Genomic DNA, 25,597 nt, shown 5'->3' on the forward strand with positions numbered 1-25,597 from the left:
AAGACGGGTTCATAATTTCAGAAGGAGCTAATCTACACGAAAAGAAGAAAAAGTTCCCTTTTGCCTGAAGGCAGCGCAGCAGCGTCAGCAAACCAGCAGAGAAATAAAAACAAGGAAGCCTCACGCAGCGTTATATTAATACACCTCTTTATTAATAGACAATGACAAACATTAACAGCTTGTGTTGCTCTAAACTCCCCTTTTTACAGACATGCTACATCAGGAAAAAAACACGGTGATACGGTTTCATATCACAGCGGTTCCTGGCAAATGGATAAACACTCTTCTTCTTTTACTGTTCCTCACAAATCACCCCTGACTTCTGCCTCAGTTCCAGACAATCATTTCATTTCCCTTTTATTTTGTATTTCACAACAGGAACTTGTAAGTGCAGGAGGTTGTTGGGGGGGGGGGGGGGGGGGGGGGGGTGTTGTGTGTGGTAGGGTTGAAAACATTTGGACCGCATCACGCCACCAACCGCTCCCTCCGACCTCAGGTTAAAAAGTCAGGACCCGAGACGCTGGACACCAGGTCAGCTGGACGTCAGGTAATGTTAACCGTAAGGTATCGCAAAAGCAGCCGGGGGCGTGCGGCGAGGACGCACGACGACAAAACAACCCCCACTGAAGTGGCCGTGCGTCATCGAACCACTATCACATCCTCACACCGATGATGACAGCACGTCTGTAGGTTCAAACAAATGACTCAGTCCAAAATAAACTGTGCTTTTTCTGCGCAATTAGCTGATTCACGGACTGTTGCTGTGCAGGAGCGCTAGCCGAGCCTCATTTCTGCGCGGTTTCATTGCCTGATGTCGAGCTGGACGTTCCGAGGTCTCAGGATGGGCGGAGGTCAGAGGTCACGAGGAGTCCCGCCTGGTCCCGTTGGTCAAGCAGAGGCTTTTCAGTTGCTGGGCGCGCTCACCGTGGACAGTCACCAAGGTGTGGTTCTCCTCCGTCAGGCGGCGAAACTCCTCCTCCAGGCGGGCGATCTCGATGGCGACTTTCTCATCTTCCACCAGCTCCGCCAGCAACTTCCGCCTAAGCGGAAATGGAATCAACAGATTCTTTTGAGGATCGACCTTCGATGGACGCCTGAATGTGCGGTTCTTATGGGTTCTTATGTTTCACTCTCTGTTAGCATTGAGAAGCTCCTGAGCAACGTGCTAACGTGCTGGAAGCACATTCGTCTTTGTTTAGAGAAGAAAATTGATTTTCATGTTTCTCAAGATAACGAGAAATATTAATAGATAAGTGACCTAAAAGCCAATTTTTATTCTCAGAGGCTAAAGTGGGACATTTAATCACAAAACTGTGAACAGTAAAAACAAATAAAAGTAAATACATGTTTAAATACAAACACTGTCCCTCTCCCACTCTGCCCAGTCCATTTATCCCCACTCTCCCACTCTGCCCAGTCCATTTATCCCCACTCTCCCACTACACCCAGTCCATTTATCCCACTATAATCTGTCTATTTAGCTTCTTCCTCCCACTGTAACTGCATTCCTCCCCATTTCCATTCCATTTACTCTCTTTCCCTGAATATTTCTCCCCTCTCACCATTAAATGAGTGAAATTAACCTTTGAGGTTTTAGTTTTGGCCGGGCAGTTTTGGGTTTGTAGCCCTAGTTTAAACAACCTCTCACCCCTCATTACAAGTTTAAGCTTAAGTAAAAACCACCATCATTCACCAGTTAATAAACAATGAATTCTGATGAGAAATTCCTAGCATGTAGCATTTTAGCTCTCAGCCGTCACAGTGCGACGGCACACTTGTGGCCACTTTAGCAACAATGAAGTAAAGTATTGATAACCAGGACTTGTGGAGAGTTTTAACTCTTCCAAATGGAGTAAAGTTTATTCATAGAAAGGGAACACGCCTACATGAATTACAGCAACACTAATAAACTCATTCTATTGAGTCTATTTGAGGTTAGTCAGTGCGCTGAAGACAAGCTAACCGGAAAGACAGGCAGAACAACCTGACACTGACTGACAGAGATTGTCCTGTCTCTGATGAGATCAGCCTTTGTTCGATTGGGGAAGGATGCAGCCTAAATATGCCCTGTATTACACACCACAACCACTCAGAATATCACGGCAGGGATCTTTCATTATGACTGTCAATCACAAGGGTAAGTAAAATCAGGGCCACTTCTCTTAGATATAATTAGATATGACGCACGATATGCACTTCAATTTTCAGATCTAACTCTCTCTCACACACAGATACACATCTTTATGGGAACTTTCATAGACATTCTTTACTCGGCTTCCTAACCCTAACCCCGATTTAAACCCTGACCTCGACCTTAAAACCAGGTAGTCCCATGTTGCGAAACTTCCCTCAGTTTAAAGGAAGAATGAATATCTAGGCCTACACACGCACACACACGCCTACACACACGGGAAGCTTTACGCGCGCGCCATCTGGTGGACGTTTGAAAGCAAAGCACCTTTTTAGGTGAAGATAATGTGAGGAATATTCTGATCTTTAACTTCATTTGTCTCGGGCAAAGCTCAAACCTCACACCTCGGTGTTTTTACCTGACAGGACGGTTAAGAAGTTTCACCTTTTCCAATATTTTTGAAGGCAACATCGCTGTTATGTGCAAGATGGCAGCTGATGATGCTGATGTTTTATCTGAACATCCACCAAAGCACAGGAGCATCTCCACTTGTCATTACACCTGCAGCCCCTCGTCTTTTGTTTCCATTATTCACAGGAACTCACTTGCGATCCTCGAGCGCGCTGATCTCATGCTTGACCTGGTGGAACTCCCTCGCCATCCTGCAGTGCTCCTTGTACACCTGAACACTTTCTTCCAGCGACACGCAGGGGGGCACTGGCTGCAGCAGAGAAGAGCAGAGACCATAACAGTGACTCTAAATGTGCTGTTGTTGAAAAATAAAATAACAAGACCCATTCGGCTGCATCTGCCAGCCGCATTTCCCCCCCAGTCTGCTGCAGCGCTGATGCGCCAGACTGCCCAGCTTGATGTTAGCAAGTTTAACGTGTCTCCTCGTTAATGTACTGGTCATAATGGTTTTATTTTACAGCGTGAATGAGGAAAACACTTGAGCTGCAATAAGAATAACATCAATACTGCCCTGTCAAATCACACCAAAGATGTTAAAGAAAACTTTTTCTACACTATTACTTTAAGCCCGTGGACACTTTATATCAAAGGGTACTGCACCTGATGTGACCCTGAATGGTTGAAGGGTAACTCAACCCGGCACTGAGCTGTAAACAGTCAAAACATTGATTTATAGGGGGGATTAACTTACTCAAGCGCCTACATATGCGCAAGGATTTTCACCATTGCGCACCCTTCACACAGTGTCTAATATCCAATCCAGCCTCGTCTCTGTTCTGCAATAACCTTTATTTATCTAATAACACCCCCAACATATATGAGACAACTTCTGGGTCGATTTCCTGTTGGGAGCTGTAAATAACGTAGGTGGAGAAAAACCCCAGAGCGTTGATGGCGCCGTAGCACATGTTGAAGCGGGTGTACGTGAAGCAGCCGGCTGGGTTTTAAATGCAACACTACTCCTCAACCACAGCTGTTACAGTTGAGCTCTGTTTACCTGCAATCTTTGTTCAAGGTCAGGGAAGGTCGGGCCGAGGTCCCCCACATCGTTCACATCTACTGAAGCAGAAACAGGTTCAGTTACTGTGTCGACATCCTAAACAGGAAGTGTTTCACGCTACATTTTGCGTGATTTGTGACTGCTGTATTTTGTGTTTTCATTTCTTTATTATTCTGGGGTAAGAAAGCTGTTATTGTTCCTTTGTTTTCATTGACAAAACAGAATAAGTGCTCACAGTAGCAGTCTAGTGTGCACCTGCACATGTTGTAATAGTAACCTGTGGAATTTGATACATTAAAATGAAAGTTGCTTCCTAGAATATGAGACACTTACATTCTGAATAGGGTAAAAAATAAATCTATGAGCTGCAGCCTTTATAAAACAGGAAAATATGAATACATGCTTGGAAGTGTTTCGCATAAGTGCTGCTTCCTATATGTCCCGGTGGCGTGGCGTGCACCGCAGGCAGCTCCGTTAATATTCTCCGCTGACAGAATAAAACACCAGAATAAAACACCATAATGGTTTCTGACCTGACACTGAACACTGAACACAACGTGGCAGCTCAGCGCCATATGACGCACAGCAGCGCGGAGCCACCAGACAGAAAAATAACTGTGTAACTCTAGAGAGGGACCAAAGTGAGCAGACAGACAAACAGGGCGGGTCTGAGCAGACGTACGGGCACAGACAGGCAGCCAGACGGGCTGAAACAAACAGGTTGTCTCAACCAGTGTCCGTCTCGCCAGTCATGTCCCCCTGGAGTTGTGGAACACGTGGAGAATCCTGGGATGATGCAACCTTCTAAATGCGGGAGTGTTAGTGGGCCTGCCTGCAGCCATGGGGCCAATTATGATGAGGAATAAATACAGTTTGACACGGTGCGGCTTTTAACTATGTCTGGCGTGAAGTCATGAAGGGATTAGAGGATGATCCTCAGATGGGGCAACAGTCTCGGGCTCCCTGAAACAGCAGTTCAAAGAGACGATAACGCGATCGTGTGTAATATTTCTGAGGGAGCAGCACAGTGGGGGCTGCTCAGCGGGGCCACATCTGGGCCTCACATCCACGCCACCAAATGTGCTAAAACGGAGAGAATGCAATAAGCATCCAGCACAACAGGGGAATGTCCTGATGGGTGCCTCTCTCAGCATGTGGGCGCGGAGGGTCGCCTCACAAAGAGGAAGACAAGGGGGATCGTGCACGACTGGAGAACTGGAAGTGTTAACTGCTTTAAATATAGGCCAGAGTTCTAAAAGCTGAGCGGTGAATCAGGCTGTGCAACACTGTTAGCATTAGAGAAGAAACCTGACCCTACCATTGCATAGCCGCAGCTGTCCCAATGCCTGCATGACCCCCCTACACACACACACACACACACACACACACACACACACACACACACACACACACTCAAACACTGTGATCGACAGCACTTAATAGCGGCCATAGGTGTGCTCTGCTTTTGAGGAGGGGTACGTGAAAGACGGGGTTGCATGTGGTTTGGCTAAAGATGAGAGATGAATGCTGGTCACATGAAACGTGCACGCGGTGCTGTGTGCATTTTGCAGCTGAGCGTGTGCGTGTGTGCGTTTTATACGGTCTTACAGAAATAGAGGGAGCACCTGTCACAGCTATAGTGCAGAAGAATGAACACAGTTAAAGTGATAGGGTGTGTGTGTGTGTGTGTGTGTGTGTGTGTGTGTGTGTGTGTGTGTGTGTGTGTGTGTGTGGGTGAAGAATGTCACGCATGTGTAACCACACATACTGGAAATGCAGTGAGAGTAGAACTGTGAGCTTCGTCAGAGGTTAAACGAACGTTTGAGCGGCTCAAAATAAGTTGTTGTGGTCATTTGGAGATACTGGAACACCAGTGTGCACGAGCACACACATGCACGCGCGCGTGAGTGTGTGTGTGTGTGGGGGGGTGACTGTGTGCATTCACCTGATGCTTGGTCAAGGCTGAAGGCGATTCGAACTTCAGATTTATCAGGAGACACTCGCCGGGTTGAGGTGATCATTTATCCCTTCAGGAGGCCACGAGCACCAACGAGCTGTTGGAGTTCAGGAGTCGTCAGAGTTGACTGATGATGTAACCGACGGCCACATAATCATTAGAGCCTCAGAAATGTGCTTAAAACTCCCTGCAGGCTTCAGTGGGAATGGAGGTCAGCAGGCTCTGATAAAGCATGGCATTAAACCACATTCAGTTGGCATGGCAACAGAACACAGATAATAGACTTTTCAGATTAAAAAAAACGAGCGTTTCCAGGTGCACGGAGCTGCGTGTGGCTGCTTGGACTCATGCACGTCTACACGTCTTCGTTGGGTTTGGGGGGGAAACAAAAGATCAGCACAATAAAACGGTAAAAAGGTGGAGAGGCAGAGTTACCTGGAACAGCAGCAGCTGGATGGAATTTTGTTCCAATAAAATTTAGTTGTATGTCCAGTTGACCGTTCCCAGTTGGATCACTGCTGAGGAAAGTGAAGCCCCCCCTCTCTGCCCCCCTCTCTCTCTCTCTCTGTCTCTCCCCCTCTCTCCCCCCCTCTCTCTCTCTCTCTGTCTCTCCCCCCCTCTCTTCTGTCTCCCTCTCCCCTCCTCTCTCTCTGTCCCCCTCTCTCTCTCTGTCCCTCCCTCTGTCTGTCTCTCCCCCTCTCTGTCCCCCTCTCCCTCTCTGTCTCTCCCTCTCCCCCCCCCCTCTTCTGTCTCTCTCTGCCCTCCTCTCTCTCTCTCTCTGTCCCCCTCTCTCTCTCTGTCCCCCTCTTCCTCTCTGTCTCTACCCCTCTCTCTCTCTCTGCCCCCCTCTCCCTCTCTCTCTCTCTGCCCCTCTCTCTCTCTCTGCCCCCCCCCCCTTCTGTCTCTCTCTGGACGGTGTCTCTCCAGGCTGCAGCCCTGAGCCGAGGAGCAACACGTCAGGGCAATGGCGACCGTCCCCCACGGTGGCCGGGGCCCAATTAAATGTCTCGGATGACATGACTCCACGCCACAAAAATGCCCATAGCTGTAACCAGTTGAGTGACGCTGTCAGGAAGCTCGGAGGCTCCGGCGTTGCGATGAGGCAGGTGGTCGGGGAGCCTGAGGCAGCGCCAGAGGAGCCCCGGGAGGAGAGGAGAGGAGAGGAGACAGAACCCCAACGCCATTTCAGGGGCGGGAACACGCGGCGGCGTGTCCGTCACACGCTGCGTCCTTATGGAGAGGGTTAGTGCACGGAGGGTTAGTGCACGGAGGGTTAGTGCACGTCAGTGCAGTCAAGGAAGCAACTGTCAGGGTCCGTGCATCCGCCCACCCATCCATCAGGGGGGACAAACTTTATCCACCACTTCTCCAACAGTCTTCCCCCAGTCCTCCCCCAGTTCTCCCCCACTTCTCCATCAGTCCTCCCCCAGTTCTCCCCCACTTCTCCCCCAGTCTTCCCCCACTTCTCCCCCAGTCCTCCCCCACTTCTCCACCAGTCCTCCCCCACTTCTCCCCCAGTCCTCCCCCACTTCTCCAACAGTCTTCCCCCAGTCCTCCCCCACTTCTCCATCAGTTCTCCCCCACTTCTCCCCCACTTCTCCACCAGTCCTCCCCCACTTCTCCCCCAGTCCTCCACCAGTCCTCCCCCACTTCTCCATCAGTTCTCCCCCACTTCTCCCCCACTTCTCCACCAGTCCTCCCCCACTTCTCCCCCAGTCCTCCACCAGTCCTCCCCCACTTCTCCCCCAGTCCTCCCCCACTTCTCCAACAGTCCTCCCCCAGTCCTCCCCCACTTCTCCATCAGTCCTCCCCCACTTCTCCATCAGTTCTCCCCCAGTTCTCCCCCAGTTCTCCACCACTTCTCCTCCAGTTCTCCCCCAGTCCTCCCCCAGTCCTCCCCCACTTCTCCATCAGTTCTCCCCCACTTCTCCATCGGTTCTCCCCCACTTCTTCACCAGTCCTCCCCCAGTTCTCCCCCACTTCTTCACCAGTCCTCCCCAAGTTCTCCCCCACTTCTCCCCCAGTCTTCCCCCACTTCTCCAACAGTCCTCCCCCAGTTCTCCCCCAGTCTTCCCCCACTTCTCCAACAGTCCTCCCCCACTTCTCCACCCCCTCGTTTGTCTTCATTGACAGGGTGTTGACACAGTCCTGCTGCATCAGCCCCAGAGAGCTGGTGTCGTCCTGATGGATGGGACGCATTCACACGTCTGCCACTCGTCACACTTTGGATCGTCCCCACTCGTAGGACGCAGTCATGGCGGCTTTCAATGACTCGGGATAAGACACAGAGAGACTGGAAGTAAGTTCTGGAAGTTGTCTCATTTGTCTGGATTTTTCTTTTGATGCTGTTGTTCTTAAGGTTTTAAAAACAAAGCAGAAGCAAAGGTCTGCCCCCCCCCCCCACACACACACACACATTCTCTGGTTCTTCATCTGCGTCCGATACTCAATATGGATCATAATCCCTGACCTTCGCACGGACGATACAAAGAGACAGATGCCCTGATCCGTTTATCTCTCACCACTTCTTTAACCGCCAAGGTCGTCGCTCCCACGTGGCGGGATTAGAGCAAACAAATCCGTGCGTGGAAACATCAACACAGGAACGCTGTCCCTGAGGAACATCGTCCAGGTGAGGGTGTCAGAGCAGAATGCCAGAGGCGTTGTCTTCATTCAAGATGGTTTACAAAACGGGATATCTGTATCTATATCTACACACACACACACACACACACACACACACATACATATATATGCAGACTTTAGCTTTGATTAAGAAAGATGGGGTTAGGAGATTAGAGCCAGCTAAACGCTAATACATTGGTTGGGGCCCAATCCCGGAATTAATCTGAATTCTAAAAAGGAGAAAACTCATTACATGAAGAGATTAAGCAGAGCTTGGTCCAATTCTGGAAGGCTGCATGTGAACCAGTGACAGACGTCCACCACCGACCTGTCAGACTGCACACAGGCAGCAGAGGTGTGCTCCTGCAGCTTTCAGATGGGTTTTCATTCCGCGGGGTACTGAAATAATCCAGCCAAGGCTTAAAAGCTGCTTTCTTTTTGTTTGTTTGTGTTTGTTTATTCTGAAAAGCAACGACATCATCATACATCAACAAAGTTGCTGCTTTTACAAAGTGTGCGGCTGCAGATCGATCAACCACAGCCAGCATTTACCGCTTCTCCATGCTAGATTTTTAGCTTCTGTCGCTTCCGAGCTAATTTAAGCTTTTCTTTAAAAACTATATCTAGAGTGTAACCTGTGATGGGAGGCGTGAAGGGAAAGGTGATCGATGATGCAATATTGTCCACAGAGGAGACGGATTAATCCAGTCTGACCAAAGGCTCATGTGCTTGAGTCCCGCCTCCCCTCCAGCCTGTTCGGCGTGCATCTGGGCTGGCAGAGGACACACGCCGGCTTTGCTCGACAGTACGGCCGTGATCTCTTCCGGATGCCTTGGTAACAGCGCAGGGAGATGCCCAGGTCTTCCATCATGGCACTAAATGACACCCGCTGCAAAAGAGGCAACAATAACAGTTTCACCGCCACAATAAAACTGATTTGCAGCTGCGACTCGACCACTGAGGTTCATCGCCGGCAGCGTCCCTTCGCCAGAGAACGCTGGGTGTCACGCTTCCGATACTCACGCATATCTGGAGTATTCAAAGCTAAACCAGCATCCCCTGAGTTATCCGGGTCTCCCGAATAATCATTTGAATCACGGAATAATTCCTCGCACTGATACTCATTTATTTCCCATCCCGCTTGTTTGCCTTTGGTCGGGAAATCGAGGCTCAGTAGAATTTGTGCAGCGGATTATCATTCCCAGCACAGGCTCCCCCCGTTTCCATCTGATGGTCTCTGTTCTCGGATGAATAAAACTCCCTGCAGGGGTTCCTGTGAATTCCTGCAGCCATCGGCATCAGAGGGGACGAGCTCCAGATGGATTCAGGCCTGTGGAAGCTCTCCGTGCACGGTGACACCTTAATTTAAGGTAACAGTCATTTATTTACAGTTTTGTTTATTAGTAGTAGTTTGGTTTAACTTTACCTAGAGACCTCAGCAACGTCCTTAAATAATCCTGCTCCTCAGGAATGCAGGAGATGAGAGAACAAAACTAAACCAAAAAATGAAAGGGGGCTGGCAGAGGCGCCCTACACGTATTGACTTCTACGTGTTCAACGATGTGGCGTATTTCTTCCTAGCGACAGCAGCAGAGGTTGTTTTCAGACCTGACAAGCTGCTGTTTGTAGCTGCTCCTGTGATTGAGGCCCTTTTTCTAAGTCCTCTTTGTTCCTTCCCTCACAAAGAAGAAACGCTTTGATGATCATCACAAGTAACGTTTTTCCAGAGCCCTTTTGTTCTTCTTATTAATGCTGAAGCGACATCAGTCAATGTTTACTGTGCTGAATAGCAGCTAAAATCAATACGCTGGTAATCGGCCACATTTCTGATGTTAATCTATTCCTCCAGCTCTGATTCAAGCGTGAAAACTGGAGGTATTCTGTGTCTGACGCGCGACCGGTGGGAACGTGTGTGTCAGTGCACATCTCAACCACGGACACTTTCCCATGTTTGCCAAACAGGCTAGCGGGCATCTTAACGAGGAGGACAACATTTAAATGATTCCTCTTATCTTTTAATTTCCCAAGCGGCTCTCAGCGTCAGCTTCCATGCGCTCGTTTGCTTCCTGCGGCTCACAGAAGCTCGGCTGGCCGTCTTGCCTTGCGTGGATCCGAAGGACAGAGCCGAGCGTTTGCAAACATTCAGCAAACTATCCAGAATTTTAATCATTTTCTGCTGAATGAAAAGCGCAGACAGGTTTATACAGAACCCTGCAACTTCATAAAAGCTTCCTTGATAAATGCTCCGGCTAATTACCGTCTGTATATTCAAACTTGGAGTGCTTTTAGTTTATCCTGCAATAAAAGTATGCAAATCTGAGGGGGTGCAGTCACTTAGGAAGCCATTACAAGCTCAGTCAAGCATGTGCTGTATTAAAATGAAAGAAAAAAACATGTTACCCATGTTCACTCTTTATCTGTAGAGAACTTTACAGAAAAAAACAGAATAAGTGGACGTTCATGAGGGAAGCAGAGGACAGAGGGCTGTGGGGCTGTGGGGCTGTGTGACGTGCACATGGCTACAAACCTATTCGCTAGGGTTTGTACGTGTTGTAAATGTGATGCCGGGGTTATTCTGTGTCGTCCCCCAACAGCCTCCCGCTCTCCAGATCAGTGGATAAGGAAGTGCCAGAGGACGAGGCGGAGCCGCGCCGCTGGAACTGACGGGACTGCACTCCGTAAAAGAAACAAAAGGCCTGACGGGTCATGCACAAAAGAACAGAGTGGAAACACAAAAGAGATCAGGCATGCAAAAAACAGGAAATAAACCTGACAGAGAAAAGAAAAGCAGCAAGATGTGGGTGGAAGTGCATAAATCTGAGGGTAGTTTATGTGTCTAAAGAAGCTACAGAACTCCTCAACGCGGCAGTCAGCAGGGAAACAGTCATGATGATTTCGGCACTTGTGAGGTACAGCGCTAGTGTAATTACACGCTTACATGTGCTTATTCCTCTCATGAAGGAGTGGAAAACGTGATGCAGCGGTGCATCGCACGGTTGGCCGTGCGCACTTGTGCTGCAGCAGCAAGATGAACTGAGACTTTACAACCTTCTCATTTATCAGCTCGGGAATAAGCTGAGAGCTCAAACCGCATGTTCCATTACTTCCTGTGCCTTTGTGCCTTTAAATGATGCTCTTTGTTTCTCTAAAGTACGTCTCAAATCCATGTGATTCCACAGCAAATAAGCATCTAACAACTATATAATTAGTTTGGAGTATAAACTTCCAAAGTCAAACCCGACACAGCGGGTAGGAAGGAAATTAGCATAAACACTTAAACTACAGTGAGCTTAATCTTCCCCTGACATTAAAAACACTTTAAAACAAAACTGCTTTAATTAGGTCATTTCTTCTAAAGTTTTGCTGCCCTTCGGACACTTCGGACCAGCGTGACCAAGATGACAGCACAGCCATGAACTCGCTCACCTCCTCGATGTCAGCGTTCCTGCGGGCCTTGTAGATGAACTCTCCGATAGCCACAAACACGGACAGGACCAGGCCGGCGGCCAGGACGATGAAAATGCCACCAATGTTTTCCACGCCCAGAGCGTTGGCTTCCTTGTTGTCCTCCTCCGGACAGCCGTTGCCCCTCCACCACTTCTCTTTCATCATATGGAGCTTCCCTTCTTCCTGAAGCTGCAGGATGGCGATGGTCACTTTGTCCCTGTACGGCGAACCTGGCGGTGGGAGAAAAACACAAAACAGTCCCAGTTAGGAGTTCTGGTCTTTCAACTTTAGGTATTCCGGTTCTGGGAATCATCATGTGAAGTCTCAGCTGAAACCTGAAGTGAGAAAATCCATCTGTTTGGGAAGTTCGCACTTCCGAGGAGCTACTGGGTGGCAGTAAAGAGCATTCCCGCAGGTGGGATTATCGTGGCGATGGCCCCAAATTTATCAAGAACATACGGTGCAAAAGAAAACCCCAATATAATTGAATATGCTATAGATGCACAGCTGTGTGTCCCAAAAGGAATCACGTCTCACTGAGTTTTTTGGTATTATTTTAGGATTTGTGTCATTTTATTTGCACTAGCATTAGCAAGAGCGATGGAGGTAATAGCGCATGGCTAATCTCAGGACATCTCTCCTCAACTCTGCCCAGATAGCGCTGCGTCGAACTACAGGTGCTCATTATTAGAACATCCATTTTCAAACGCTCCATCCTTAAAGCAGTTATGAGCAAGTGGCCAAGCGACACATTCACTCCCTGCAAATCCATCATGAACCCCCTGTGGATCCCCCCCGCCCCCCAGCAAAACCCTCTGCCCCTGCTTCCTCTGCATGTGCAATTAAACTGATCACTCTCTAACTTATTGTAGGAGTTAACGATGCTTCAAGGTGAGTCCACAATGTGATGCAGTTAGCATTAGCTGCAGCAGCTCAGGCTAAACTGAGGCTTTCCTTTATTAAAAGCACATTTCTACCGGTAAATAAACTGTTTCAGGATATCTGATTGGGCTTCGTCCACTTAACAAAGAGCCGGAACTGCAGACGAGCGAAGCTAGGAGAACAGATGCTGAGCCCGGCATGAACAAATGAAACAAGACGGCTCGCCCACTGCAGGATTTGTATCGAAAACATTTATTCAGCGGTGCAGTAAATAGTTTGATGTAAGAGCCCTGCAGTGTGGATTTCCTAATGCACTCTTCTCACTACCAATAAATACCAATAAAATGAAACTCCTCCAAAGTAAACTGTAAGTGGGTTTTATTTGGAAATGGTGTAGAATTAATGTCCCAGATGCGATCTTGTGTCAGTTTTCCTACCAATCGGCGTTCCCACTCCGTAACCTTTGGAGTCGATGAGCCCGCCGATCTGCGTGAGGTTGCAGTTCCGCTGGCTGATGTACTCGATGCTAGTGGACTCCATCAGCATGGCGTAGTCTGTGGTCAGGACCCGTGTGATGCCCTCCTGGTTGTTTTTAACCAGCGCCGTGTTCTTCCTGCTGCTCATAAAGGCCCACATCTTCTCATAAGTGGAGATCTTTGATTTCTGATGAGTTGACAAGCACACGAGGGTTATGTATGCCTCTGTGTGTGTACGTGTATTTCACCACATTAAAGACACTCGGCAGCCTAGTGTGGGAGATTCCATCTCTGAGAGCGGGTCTCCTTGCTTAGTCAGAGAAAATGGGACAGCTGTGGTCTTAATCTCCTCCAACTGATTCAATTTGTTCGAGCCATCAACACAGCCCGCCTCGTCCCATCCAAGCAGCTGTAATCACTCACTGCAATCTGGGAGGATAAAGCCCTGCACGGATCGGCCTGCTGAGCCACCAGGACGGAGGCAGAGCGAGCAGCAGTGGGTCGAGGACGTCAGCGCCGTGAGGACACGTCACACACTGGGACAAATCACAAGAGCCACCACAGCTCCTTCTGCTGTACAGCATAAATATGGGATGTGCGGCAAATGTAAAACGGAGGGCTAGAGGCAGGAAGGCACCCTGGACCGGGTCATCTAAAGGGTTAAACCCACAGAACATTCCTTCATCCTTGAGCCAGCATTGACCCCCCCCCCCACCCCGAACCTTTCTAACCTCGTTACTGTTACATGATTGTGGCCCCCTGCAGGGCCTGCAGCTTCTGTACCACAGCAGACCAGCCCCCCCCCGCAGAGGAAAACGGAGTGAAAGGCTCATTTGTAGGAAACATCAGTCGAACCTTGAAGAAGGTCATGGTGGAGCCGTCCCTCACTGCCCCGTATTCAATCCTGGTCTGCTTCGCCAGGTCATCGGCGGAATCAATGGGCGCATCCATCCTCTCAACGGTCAGAAACGCGGCCAGGTTAGCCGTGTAGGAGGAGATGATGATCAAGGTGAAGAACCACCAGATACCCCCCACTATACGCGTGGACAGAGCCTTGGGCATCAGTTCTGAGCCTGGGGCCCCGGCGGCAGGTGGGAGAAGAGGGTTAAAAACAGGAGCAAAGCAGAATTAGGACGGTTCCAGAAGATGAATGTGGCAAATAGGTTATATTGTTGTCCAGATACGCAGCAGAGCTCCAGCTGAATTTTAATTTCAGTACATAAAAACATCATTTCCTCCCATCTGTTTGTAGATCAGAGTGAAAAGAGGAAACATTACGGTTCAAAACAAACACACACACACACACACACACACACACACACACAAACACACACACACACACACCCATTAGATAGACAAAACGAGAGACACGAGGAGAGCTCTAGACAAAGAAAAATAGATTAGAATCTGACCAAATGGACAAAAAAGATCAAAGAAAGCAGGCTGCGACCGCGGTTGCTATGCGCGAGGTTTCCCTTTGCTTTTGTGCTCACTCACAATCTCAGCGTTTAGACGTTTGGTTCTGTGCTACACTTGCAGTTCCATCCACCTGCTCACAAGGCAGGTTGGACTTTCTGGCAAAACATGGCCGGCGGAGGCAAATAATGACTAAAGAATATTACCCAGCCGCCCCTGTCGTCAACAGAAACCCTCTTTAATGTAACTACTGTCACTTTAAATGTGGATCCGTTACCCTGTCGCATGAGAGCCCCGATGCCGAACCAGAAACTGTTGAGCAGGGTGAAATTGTTTTGTATGAGAGTGGAGGAGGGGCTGCACGGGTGTGGGTTGTACCACTCATACGGGGTGAACCTGCAGCACAAAAAAAGGAAACATTTCAGAAATTAGCTTTGAAACCTACGCAGACATGTACGTCAGGATGGAAAGGAGTAAATAAAAGGGTGGTTAACCTGGCGATCACAAAGAGCACGCAGCTGACCCCCGTGCAGGCCAGCAACACGTACATCCAGATGTCAGGAGACAGCGGATTCAGGAAGGAGAAGACGCCCGGATTAGTGCCGTTGGGTTTGCGGTAAAGGATGCTGATCCCCAGAGTCATGAAGGGTTTGGAGAAGTCTATGACTTTCTCTCTGACATAAGTGATGGTCAGGGGAGCCACGGCGAGGTCGGCAACCTGGAAAAGCGAGATAATGTGGACGGAACAGAAGGTAATGTCCTCCAGGTGCCAAGTGAAAATTAGCTTATAATTTGTGGTAACAGTTGCTGAAAATTGTCGACCGCTCCAAATCTGCAAAGAGCAGCGATTAGGTTTTACCTCCTGTGGACAGCCTCGCCACTCGCCATCTCAATCAAAAGAATTACTCCATTTAGGAGCAGAAATGCTATTAAGAAGAAATGAATACAACCAGAACTGTGTCGGTTACTTGGTTGGTAATAGAGCTGGTTTAACTAGGAGGCAGGTTTGAGTTGGAGACGAGAGTCGTCTTCACATTATTAAATCAGAATGATTCAAGCTTTTCGTTTCCCTCGAGGGGAACATGCTATAACACTGTCCACCAGCGAGCATTAGTGTCTGCCTGGAATTCACTCACGTGGTCAATTAGCTCCCGGACCATTCCGTTCCACTCTCCTTTGTCATTCTGCGCTCCGTACTTCCCATCAGCCACCAGCCGGACTTCGTACGTGAAGCCCAAGATGTTGGAGAGCTCCTTGAGGAGATCCAGGCAGTAGCCCTCGAAACGGTCGTTCCCCACCAGCTCCTTGTCCGACTTTTTATACATCACGTACGGATTTTCCTGCTCAGCAAAACAAGAATATTCAGGGTAAATTTCAAACGGAGCGTTGATCTGGGGACGTGTGCGATGTTCCTGCTCACCAGTATCGTGGTGACGATAAGAGTCCTGTTAGCCAGAGAGTCGGTCACGTTGCTGTTCTTGTCTCGGCTGTCTGTCAGGTTCATTCCCTTGTATGAGTTCCACACAGCAATCTGGGAATGTCCAGAAAGGGCTATAAGCATTTCTTTTGTTGCCTATTTCACCCGCGGGGGAAAGAAATGGGGATTTCATTTTGAAAAGAGCCATAAAAAAGCTCATTTGTATCAGTAATACAGATTATTGATGCTGATTGCCCTGAAAGGGGAAAAAGGACCCGATTTGGCCTTTAAATCTGAACAGAAAAGTTTCTTTATGATTCATTGGACAGAAAAATATGAAACGGATTAAGTTATAAGACCTGACACTCTTGGCTCACGTTCTGGCCTCAGCACCACTACACCACGTTAGCCCCCCTTTGCTCGGGTGATCCTGGGCAAATTGCCGGGGGGGGGACAAGGTTTCATGTACAGTGAAGATGAAAATGACGGAGTAGTTTTGGGGGGATCCAAATGGGATTTCTGCTGAGTGGACTGACCTGATACTCATATTCTGTAGTAGTCAGAATAAATAAAGAAGCAGCAGATTTGAAGGCTGCGGTTGTTCTGACTGGCGCCATCCCAGAATCAACCAGAGCAGACGGAGACTCATGTCGGACCTGCCTTTAGAATCTGCACTCTCATTTTATCTGATTTATGCGTAAAGTTATTATATGGCGGCTGATTCATCATTCAAATGAGAAATTTATCCACTTGTTATGATAAGAATCTGATGGGGAGGACCAGGGAATGAACAGGGGCCGGGTTCAGGCTGGGACACCCCCCCCACTGACCAGGCGGTATAATCCAGACAGTTATCAGATTAGAAGCGGCGCCTGGCAGCTGGATCCTGACCCCCGGGCTGGTTAAGAGCAGAGCAAAGACCCCCCCGAGCTAAAGCCCATTAAATGATCAAGCTCCACTGTTAATAAGAGACATACGGAGGCTAATGGGAACAATTCTCCCCCCTTTTTTTGCACTATTCTGTGACATTTTCCTAAAAGCTGCTGCTTAACAGGCTGATGAGTGGAGCCTCGTTTGTGCTCCTCTTTAAGTGCTCGAGGTCGATTCTGCCTCTTTCCGAGAGGATCACAAACGATGACTTGCTTTATCCTGGTTGCTTTCTGACCCAGAGCCTGGCAGAAACCACTCTCCGTCTCCAACGTTTGCATGTTTTAGCTGCACCACAAGACGCGTAAAGAGGACTTTTAATAACCGTTCTGTCTTCAGCCTCGAAGATAAATGGCCTGAAAGTCAGTGGGAGGGTCCTGGTCTGTGCGCTACAGAGGCATCTAATGGTCATTTGAATTTCAAATATCACACGCGAGGCTGCGCTGAAGTCTGGCTGAAAGAAATAAATCTGATGTTCAGATGTAAAGTTAGACGTGCACAGCAGCTAAACGGCCCAAATCAGACGGACCTTTCGGAACTTTCCATGCCCAGGGGGACACTTCCAACAACAGCTCCGCTCCTACAGCTCATCTCCATCCAGAATCGGATGGGAGAAGCCAAAAACTGAAGCATTGGGTCGGAAAAACAAGTTATTTTCAGTTAATGCGCCAACTTTGGTCTCGTCACCCTTTATTTCGACACCGCAGCGCCCGAGAACCAACGCCACGGCGGCCGGCTGATAATTTATTTTTCATGACCATAAAGTCGAGCGTTTTATGTGATGTTCCAGCGATGTCGTGATGTCTCCGCTGGGGGAGGCTTCTGAAAACTGCTGAAGTGAGCAAACATGACCGAGTAAATCCCCGCTGCTGCTTCACCACCTGACAACTGACACTCCTGATGTGTTTGAGGGAACAAATTCACTACGGCGTCACAACGCGTAACATAAGACAGAAATATAATCTGATGGCAGAAAGAACCGTTTGAAAAGGCAGGTTTCATGAAGGTAGGGCTAAAGGTCCGCTGCGTGGGCTCCTCACCCATCCTTACTTCAGCCTCACTCTAGAATAATAACCGACTCTTCAGCTTTAACCCTTGAAAGGTGTCAGACTGCGGCACTGACTGGGGCACAAGGGGCAAAAAGAGACGTCAGGCACCCGACATTGGTGCGGATAAAGGAGAAACAAGGTTGACGAGGCAGGGGTGAGAAGAGGCGTGTGGAATACAGAGTGTGGGGGAGGGGGGGATCAAACACTGCTGGCACAAACCTTGATCCACCTTTTGGTGAGACGACTCCCGCCTTCCTTCACACCCTTACAAAGATGTGGAGGAAGAAGCAGCGGAGAGAGAGATCGTTAACGGACAAAATTATCGATGTCTAATGTGGACGAGCGGGTTGGTGGATTAGTGAAAACAAACTGCCTGTAAATACTGTGGCTCTCTCACGCTCGGGGACGCACTCGTGCACCCAAACCACCACACTCACACACTCACACACACATGCGCACACTTGATGGAGTGAATTTGAGGCGGCGTGGAGGCAGCTTGAGAGTGGTGTAATTGGCTGTTCCAGTTCTCTGCGCTCACCCTGGCAGCGCCGTCTTCTTTCAGGCTGATGATGTCCAAATCAAAGTCCCTCCTCAGGCCATCCGTCTTATTAAGAACAATGTGCCCAGTCAGTCCATCCCACTGGGCCTGTTGGGGGAGTAATGGGAGAGAAGTGAGGGGGCCAAGCCCAAATGTTGTGTTGCGTTTTGGTTCTGTCTCAGAATTAAGGACTTTGGCAGCGTTCTCAGGTAAAAACTCTTTGGTTATATTTAGACTCGGCTCTCAATGTTCTGTTTTCAGACACCAGGTTCCTCTTTTTCCCTGCAAATTACTAAAATTGTAGTGTTCTGAAATGGGAGGCACCAGCACATGAACACAGCAAGCGACCGGGCAAAAAATGCTGGTATTGCTGTTGCACCCTGGAAGTAGCAAGTCTGTCCGTTGCAACACATAGAACACACTGCCAACTAGTGGCCTGGCATGGAAACTGCAGCATGTTCATGTTTCCCCCTTAAATTTAAAATGTGAAAATGATGCAGTTGGCCTTACACCAACATGATCACACCGGAATACACTTATCTTTATTTGATATATTGATATATTGATTGACGCATTGTCAGTAATATTTGTGCACACGAGGAACTATTTTTGAAATTTGTTTTTCCTTCTTTTAAAAACCAAGTAACACATACTTTAAATATTTGGATGATAACCTTTAGAATTCCTACGAGCATTAACTATAATTTATGTATCGCTGCCCGGCAGACTCCTGCTTAGAGAAAGCGAGTCTTCATCCTGAATAAGAAGGATTTGTAAAAACGATAAAAATGACATAAAATGGTTATTATGCAGTCAAATATAGCAGCGTACCAAAAAAAAGAGAAAGTTGTTTTTTCCTGTTCCTGTCTGTCTCCCAACTCTGGGCTGCTAATTTCAGGGTGACACGAGGTGGGGGCTAAGTTGCCAAGGCTTGAACATGAAGCGAAGATCCTTGAAATCATTGGTGTGTTTTGTCTGTAATAGCATGAGGCTTCTTTTTGGGTGCTATAATAAGAAGGTGTGGGCAGACAAGAGCCCAGGGATTGATTCCAGCCATGAAAATGAAAGGTGTCTTCACACTATGTGAGAAAGAGATGCATAATTTTTAATTAAGTGTTGCGCGCCTGCAATCAGTAAAAAGCTTCTTATCCAGAGATGAACAGCAGAAGAGGACGGTGCTTCAAAGATGGGCAGCAGTGGTGAAAACAAAGCTTTGTGGAGAGAGACAGACAGACACGGCGCTGCTCCAAGTAGGAGTGGGGGCCTGAATGATAATGTTGCCTGTTCATGACAGGCACGCTCGTCTGCCAGAATCAAGACTAAACAGATCAAAACAGGCACATCCAACCCCCCGATTCTGTCTGTAGGCAGATATTCAGGCTGTTTATAGCACACCTCCGGTTAGGAAACCAGTATAAGTAACTTAGCAGCGGCTCTGTGGCGGTGGTGGTGATGTAACGGGTTCTCAGCCATGACCAAACGTTACCTCTTTGAACAGGTTCATGAAGCGTGGCCCGAAGCGCCAGGGCTTGTGGCGGTGACACTGCAGAGAGCTGACAGTCATCTGAGTGGCTCGCTGGGAGGCGACGGCCACCATGAACACGGCGTCGTACATCAAGGCTGCGTCCGTCTGCAGGGTGAGACGAAGACGGCACACACGTCTATACACAGATCTATACACAGGGAGAAGGGTGGAGCAAAGCTGGTGGGCACGATGCGGCGGTATTTACAGTCATGATCCCGTCCATCAGACCGCTCTCCTGTTTGGGTCCTTGCAGCCGTTCCATCGCCCACTTGTCCATCGTGGAGGCCACCCAGGGGTTGTCCACGTTGAGAAGTCTGAAACCCGTCATGTTGACCCCGCTGTAGCGGTACGGCTCCAAGTCCAAGGCAAACAAGTCCTGCGGAGAGAGTGGAGCCATATTTCTTTTTACAACGCCACGTTCACGATGGAGTCTAAAGGCCGCTCCGCTCTCTGCCCGACAAATAACAGCCAATTTGCAGATTTTCCTTTTATCATTTCCTCACCAGAGTTGTAAAGAAGAAATGGTAGTACTCTGTCATCATCCCCATGGATGAGAGCTGTGAAATGAAAAGAGGAAGAAAGAGCAATATGAGAAAATGTCCGCCCATAGGGCTTATGTTAAATGTGATTAGTTCTGCAGCGCCACGTCATCAGCGCCTCGGCCAGATTTGCATCAAATTATGTTCACAAAATAAATCTAAATGTTACTTCAGCAATATTGAACTCTGGGTCCTCTATGGTTAAAGTTGAATCAAAGCTGTGATTGATTTATTTTTCGTTTTTTGCTTGTTGCAGTTTAAATCTTCAGCCGTGCATCGTTCACCTGTTGGTGTCGGCGTAAAGCGCAAAATACTTCCGAAAATCATGGAATGTGGCCCACAAAGGTCGCGAAGATGTTGATGTGAGAAGAGTTGTGGGCGTACCTGCTTCAGGAGCTCGGCTGCCATCCAGTAGGAGCAGTCGAAGAGAATGAAAAATTCTTTGTCTCTCTTCAGCTCCTTCAGGAGCGGTCGTGCGTCTTGGTTTCCCGGCGTCAGCTGGCGGATCTTGATTTTCAGATTGAACTTTGCCGGCGCCTTGATCAACTCCTGCATTCGCATCAGGCCTAAAAAAGAAACAGCAAATCCATCTCACACGGCCTGTTCTGGTGATCCATGGGGCGATCAGGGTGATCCAGGATGCCTTTCCTATCCGCATACACTACCCCGACCCCACATTTGGGGATTTCTGCCTTTTCCAGCTGACATTTCCAGCCAAAATAATAAGTAATAATCATAAAAAAAGGACGACCGTGACATTTCGGCAGCCCTATTTTATATCATCTGAGTCACCGGGAGGGCTCAGGTGAGTCATCCGTGCTGATGTTTGGCTTGAATCCGAGTGCAGGAGGCTGGTATTCCTGCCCGTCACACATCCTGATGAGCGAGCAGCAACTTTTGGGGCATTTGGCAAATAATAATCGTGAAAGATGAATGTTTAAAAGTGCGAACCCCACCTGTGCTGTCCTCATAAACCACCGTCAGCTTCTTCCATTTGAAGAAGGTCACGACGTCCAGGATGGCCCTGGCAATTGCGGTGTATTCAGGGATACAGGTTGATGAAGAAGGTGTCTTTGTTGTCCACCGACGGGTGTTTCCAGCGGGTCTGGATGTGAGGGACCTCCAGGGCGTTGCAGATGGACTGGACGGCGCTGACGGAGGAACTGTGAGAGGGCCCGAACACGGCGACGACCCCGAGGGCCAGCTGGTCGCACACTGGCGGCAGAACAATAAAGTTGTATTTGAATGCATGTTTGTCTGAATCGGCCCAGACGAGCGCGTGCTCGATGAGTTCGTCCCACCTCTTCTAGAGGCCTCGAAGCCATCGAACAGGTTAATCCTCTGAATGTCGTAGGTGAGGGTCGTGTTGGGGATCAGGGTCTTGTTGCGGTTTATGTTGTTGACAGCAAATTTGAAGGCCAGCTCGTCCATGCTCACTAACTCGCTCTCCCGGGTCTCAAAGATCCCACCTGCACACAGAGACGAAGGACAAACACACTCCTGTCACTGGTGAATCTTTAAGACCACCTTAAAGAGGGGTGGTGTAGATGAAAGGGGTGAATAAAGAAGATATGATGGATCCTGTTTATTTTGCCTCTAATGTCTGATGACATATGGGCCAGCCCTGATTTAGAGCGAATAATCCTGAGTCACAACGTTGCGTTGCGTTGCCCTTGGTCGGTTACAATTGGCTGATCATCCATAATGTCCGTGGAGAGGAATATTTGGGGATTTTTACTGATAAACAGTGTCGCAGCTGCTCCCAGAACATCGTCCATCCTCCCCAGGAACACATCTGGACTCGAAGACATATTTAAAGGTGTGAAAGGTGCGACCCAAAGCAACCAGTAAGAGCTTTTTAACACGCCACTGAGAGATTGTGGGGGGGTTTTTCAACAAGAAGATGCAGCTCGGGTTTTTAAAATGTGAACTCCAGATGATGACGACCTTTCGTTTCACTGCTGGGTGTTTTTATCTCAATTTGTGGTTGTGGAGTTTTTTTTCCTCAACGAGGCTGGCTAATGTGATGCCTGTTTTTGCCCCATTTTGGAACTGCAGCAGTAAACGGCGGATTAGACGGCACTTACAGATCTAACGATTAGACCGTGAGGTTCACGTTGTCCGCAGGCAGCAATAATGCGTCTGCGAGGGCGGAGAAAAGCAGGATCTCAGGTGTCACCCAGCAACCACAGGAAACAGCACGTTCAGTGATGGATCCATACAACTGGGTGACCAGAAAGAGTCCTTTTCTAGGGAAAGCCTGAAAGAACCGGCAGATCGTGATATCACGTGGACTTTTTACTGAACAAACTCAAAGCGTGAGCAGAATTCCACGCTGATCATAACTCAGGGCCCCAAATCAGCCGTGTTGGACACAGACAGCAGGTCTGATGCAAAGGCTCCATCGAAAGAAGTCCCCAGCCTGGCATCAATCACACCAATCTGTGTGTGACAGAAGCCTCACGCTCGTTACATACCAATGACCGAGCGACACACAACGTTATGACCGCAGCCTCCGCCGTGCAGCAAAACCTCTGTTTTCTGCCATCGCGGTGACTGATCGCATTATGAGGCAGCTAATTGCACCATTTATCTGCGTATGTAATATATCTGCAGGCACAGTGAGGCCAGCTCGCCGAACCTCTGGCCATTTGGCTCGGGACAGCCTCGTTTGTATTCCTAATGGCCTATTTATTGGCGAGCAAGGAACTAATCAATAATATTAAGAAGGCAACTTTTCTTAAAACGTAAACACCGGTGAAATTAATGACGCCTTCCAAAGCAACAGGTCACAGTCGCCGACGGAGAATTCTACAGGCTTGAGTTTTTCGTGAGGCATCTGAGCCTTCGAACCCGAGGAAGAGGAACCTTCAATCTTCATGAGTCCTGCAATTCAAGGTGTGACCCAGACAAGAAGCCCCCCCCCCCCCCCCCCCAAGTGCAACTGTGGGCCAGACCAAAGCGCCCCGTCCATAACAAACAGGAAATCCAGCACCTGATCCAGCTGCTTTCATAGACGCTCCATTTCATCTCAGAGATCCTCTGGCTCCTCTCTTCTTTATTACCACCTTCATCGTCCCATTTGAAGCCCGGCGCCACACAAACGTCCAAGTAGAGGCCTTCTGGTCCCCAGGATGATGCACGGGCAGATTAAGAGTTGAGCTTTCATATTAATCTGCTGCGGAGGGACTCAGGCCTACCTGCGCCCCATCAGATTACAGATTAGTGAAAAGCAGTTCAGACCAATGCAGATCTGTAATTCTTGGGGAAATTAATGACAAAGATTGACGAGGATTTTTTTTTCCTTTGCATTAATGTACCAAATATTCCAAAAAGCAGGATGTGGAGCTGAAATCGGAACATCTCCCCACATCATCTACTGCATGTAAAATGAAGAAAATCCACAGAAACGTGATTTATCGCATAATTAGAATTCATTCCAGTGGGGGGTGGGGGGGGGGGGGCACGTGGCAGTGACCCCAATTCTCAATTTATGCAATCAATTAGAGACGCACTTTTACAGCCGGAATGTTGCTGTGATTCAAAGTGTCACATCGAAGCTCAGATAACAAATACAGCCCACAGCAGCAGGACCAGGTGGGATCCTCTCAGCCCTCTTATCTCCTCTACAGCAGGACTGATAAGATAAGATAAGATAAGATAAGATAAGATAAGATAAGATAAGATAAGATAAGATAAGATAAGATAAGATAAGATAAGATGGGAAATGATGCTGTTACAAAAGTTCACAACAGCATATTTTCAACATGCTGTGAAATGATATTTGGTTTTTGCATTCATGCCACGGCCACAAGAGGAGTCTAATCATCATATCAATTATATATTGTCCCTGTTTCAGTGTTCTAACATTTGCATAATATCCACCACGGACGCAATTGCGCGCCCACGGTATCAATTAAGTCATTCATTTGGTCTTAAAATGGTACTTAAATCTTCCAGATGACAAAAAAACCCACTTTGGATTTACTCTTAGCACGGATACCAAATTGCTCTCTCAATAATGCTTCTCCTGTCTAAGCAAATGCTCCAAACACGCAGGTTCCGTGCGTGAACAGCTGTTGCGCTCACCGATTCGGAGGACCTGCGCTGAGCTCAGACGAAGCTGCGTCGCCAGGAGGAGAAAGAAGAGCAGAGTGGTCCTTTTCCCCATGGTGCTCCAGGCCAGCTCACCGCGGATGCCATGCCAGGAGGACGCCGCCTCTGTGGACGCGCTGGAGCACCTGACGAGCCATGGTGACGCGCAGCCCAAGTTTCATCCCCAGTCAAATTCCACCCCCCCACCCCTCACCTCACAGCCACAGGAGGAACACGGGACGAACGATAGTCACGGGAAGAGAACTTTTCCAACGAAAATCAGGTTCCGGTTCGGAAAAGGTGGAGAACAGGGAAGAGGGGATAAACGCGTCCACTTTTCTGCAGAATCTACCTGTGAGAGGAGAGAGAGGGGGAGAGGGGAGAGAGAGAGGGGGAGAGAGGGGAGAGAGAGGAGAGAGAGGGGGAGAGGGGAGAGAGAGAGGGGGAGAGAGGGGAGAGAGAGGAGAGAGAGGGGGAGAGGGGAGAGAGCGAGGGGGAGAGAGAGGTGGAGAGAGGGGAGAGAGAGGAGAGAGGGGGAGAGAGGGGGAGAGGGGAGAGAGAGAGGGGGAGAGAGAGGGGGAGAGAGGGAGAGAGAGGGGAGAGGGGAGAGAGACAGAGAGAGGGGAGAGAGGGGGAGAGAGAGGGGAGGAGAGAGGGGGAGAGAGAGGGGAGAGAGGGAGAGAGAGGGGAGAGAGACAGACAGAAAAGGAGAGAGAGAGCGCGCGCTCTGATGAAAGTCAAGTTTATGGGAGTGGCATGTTTTCCGGTCCGAATTTTCAGAATAAAAGTCCGTTATATAACGCGAGACGTTTTTGCAACCAAGCATTTCCTGCCGTTAAATCTGAACTTGTTCTCCTCGATTCTCCTCAGATTCTGTTAAACTACATGACGCTACGAGTTCCTACTACTCCAGGTTTATAGGCATTTATTTGCGTCCCTCCCCATTCAAACTCGGCTCGACAACATTTCACATTGAAGTCATAATTCTGTTCATCCCTGGCGAGTTTGGCTCGATTCGATTTGGATTAAGAAGCAGAAGGACTGGCAGCAGTTCCTCTCCCGATGAGCGGAGAATAATCTTCAGGTTACAGGACAGATGCCA

The 25,597-nt window shown here is 48.7% G+C and overlaps 2 protein-coding genes and 1 long non-coding RNA gene across 6 annotated transcripts; 1 reads left to right on the top strand and 2 right to left on the bottom strand.

Annotated features, from left to right (window-relative positions):
- Positions 1–125: 125 nt before the first annotated feature.
- map3k7cl (map3k7 C-terminal like) lies at positions 126–6,154 on the bottom strand. 4 transcript variants are annotated; one of them, XM_011611701.2, is made up of 5 exons: positions 5,995–6,154; positions 5,548–5,656; positions 3,600–3,658; positions 2,737–2,852; positions 126–1,040 (listed from the first exon to the last, which is right to left on the bottom strand). In XM_011611701.2, exons 2-5 carry the CDS (start codon positions 5,621–5,623, stop codon positions 860–862), a joined length of 432 nt encoding a protein of 143 aa, XP_011610003.1. In that variant the 5' UTR covers positions 5,624–5,656; positions 5,995–6,154; the 3' UTR covers positions 126–859. The 4 variants fall into 4 exon arrangements, with proteins under 4 accessions (XP_011610003.1, XP_011610002.1, XP_029704200.1 ...); XM_011611700.2 differs by having other exon boundaries at positions 3,600–3,661; XM_029848340.1 differs by having other exon boundaries at positions 3,600–3,661; positions 5,548–5,781.
- A 2,461-nt stretch (positions 6,155–8,615) lies between these two features.
- grik1a (glutamate receptor, ionotropic, kainate 1a) lies at positions 8,616–24,872 on the bottom strand. Its single transcript, XM_011611721.2, is given in 17 exon segments — positions 8,616–9,073; positions 11,611–11,861; positions 12,951–13,176; positions 13,845–14,062; positions 14,683–14,801; positions 14,900–15,123; positions 15,542–15,745; positions 15,826–15,936; positions 18,337–18,444; positions 19,823–19,966; positions 20,067–20,237; positions 20,365–20,418; positions 20,785–20,966; positions 21,357–21,447; positions 21,449–21,615; positions 21,702–21,869; positions 24,490–24,872. Coding segments are annotated over 17 exon segments (2,688 nt in total). The 5' UTR covers positions 24,572–24,872; the 3' UTR covers positions 8,616–8,905.
- Positions 9,212–11,502, top strand: LOC115252780 (uncharacterized). The gene is made up of 2 exons (XR_003891105.1): positions 9,212–9,554; positions 10,779–11,502. It is a non-coding gene; the product is annotated as an uncharacterized lncRNA (long non-coding RNA).
- Positions 24,873–25,597: the final 725 nt, after the last annotated feature.

This window comes from Takifugu rubripes, chromosome 15 (assembly GCF_901000725.2).
Source record: "Takifugu rubripes chromosome 15, fTakRub1.2, whole genome shotgun sequence".
Taxonomy (NCBI): Eukaryota; Metazoa; Chordata; class Actinopteri; order Tetraodontiformes; family Tetraodontidae; genus Takifugu; species Takifugu rubripes.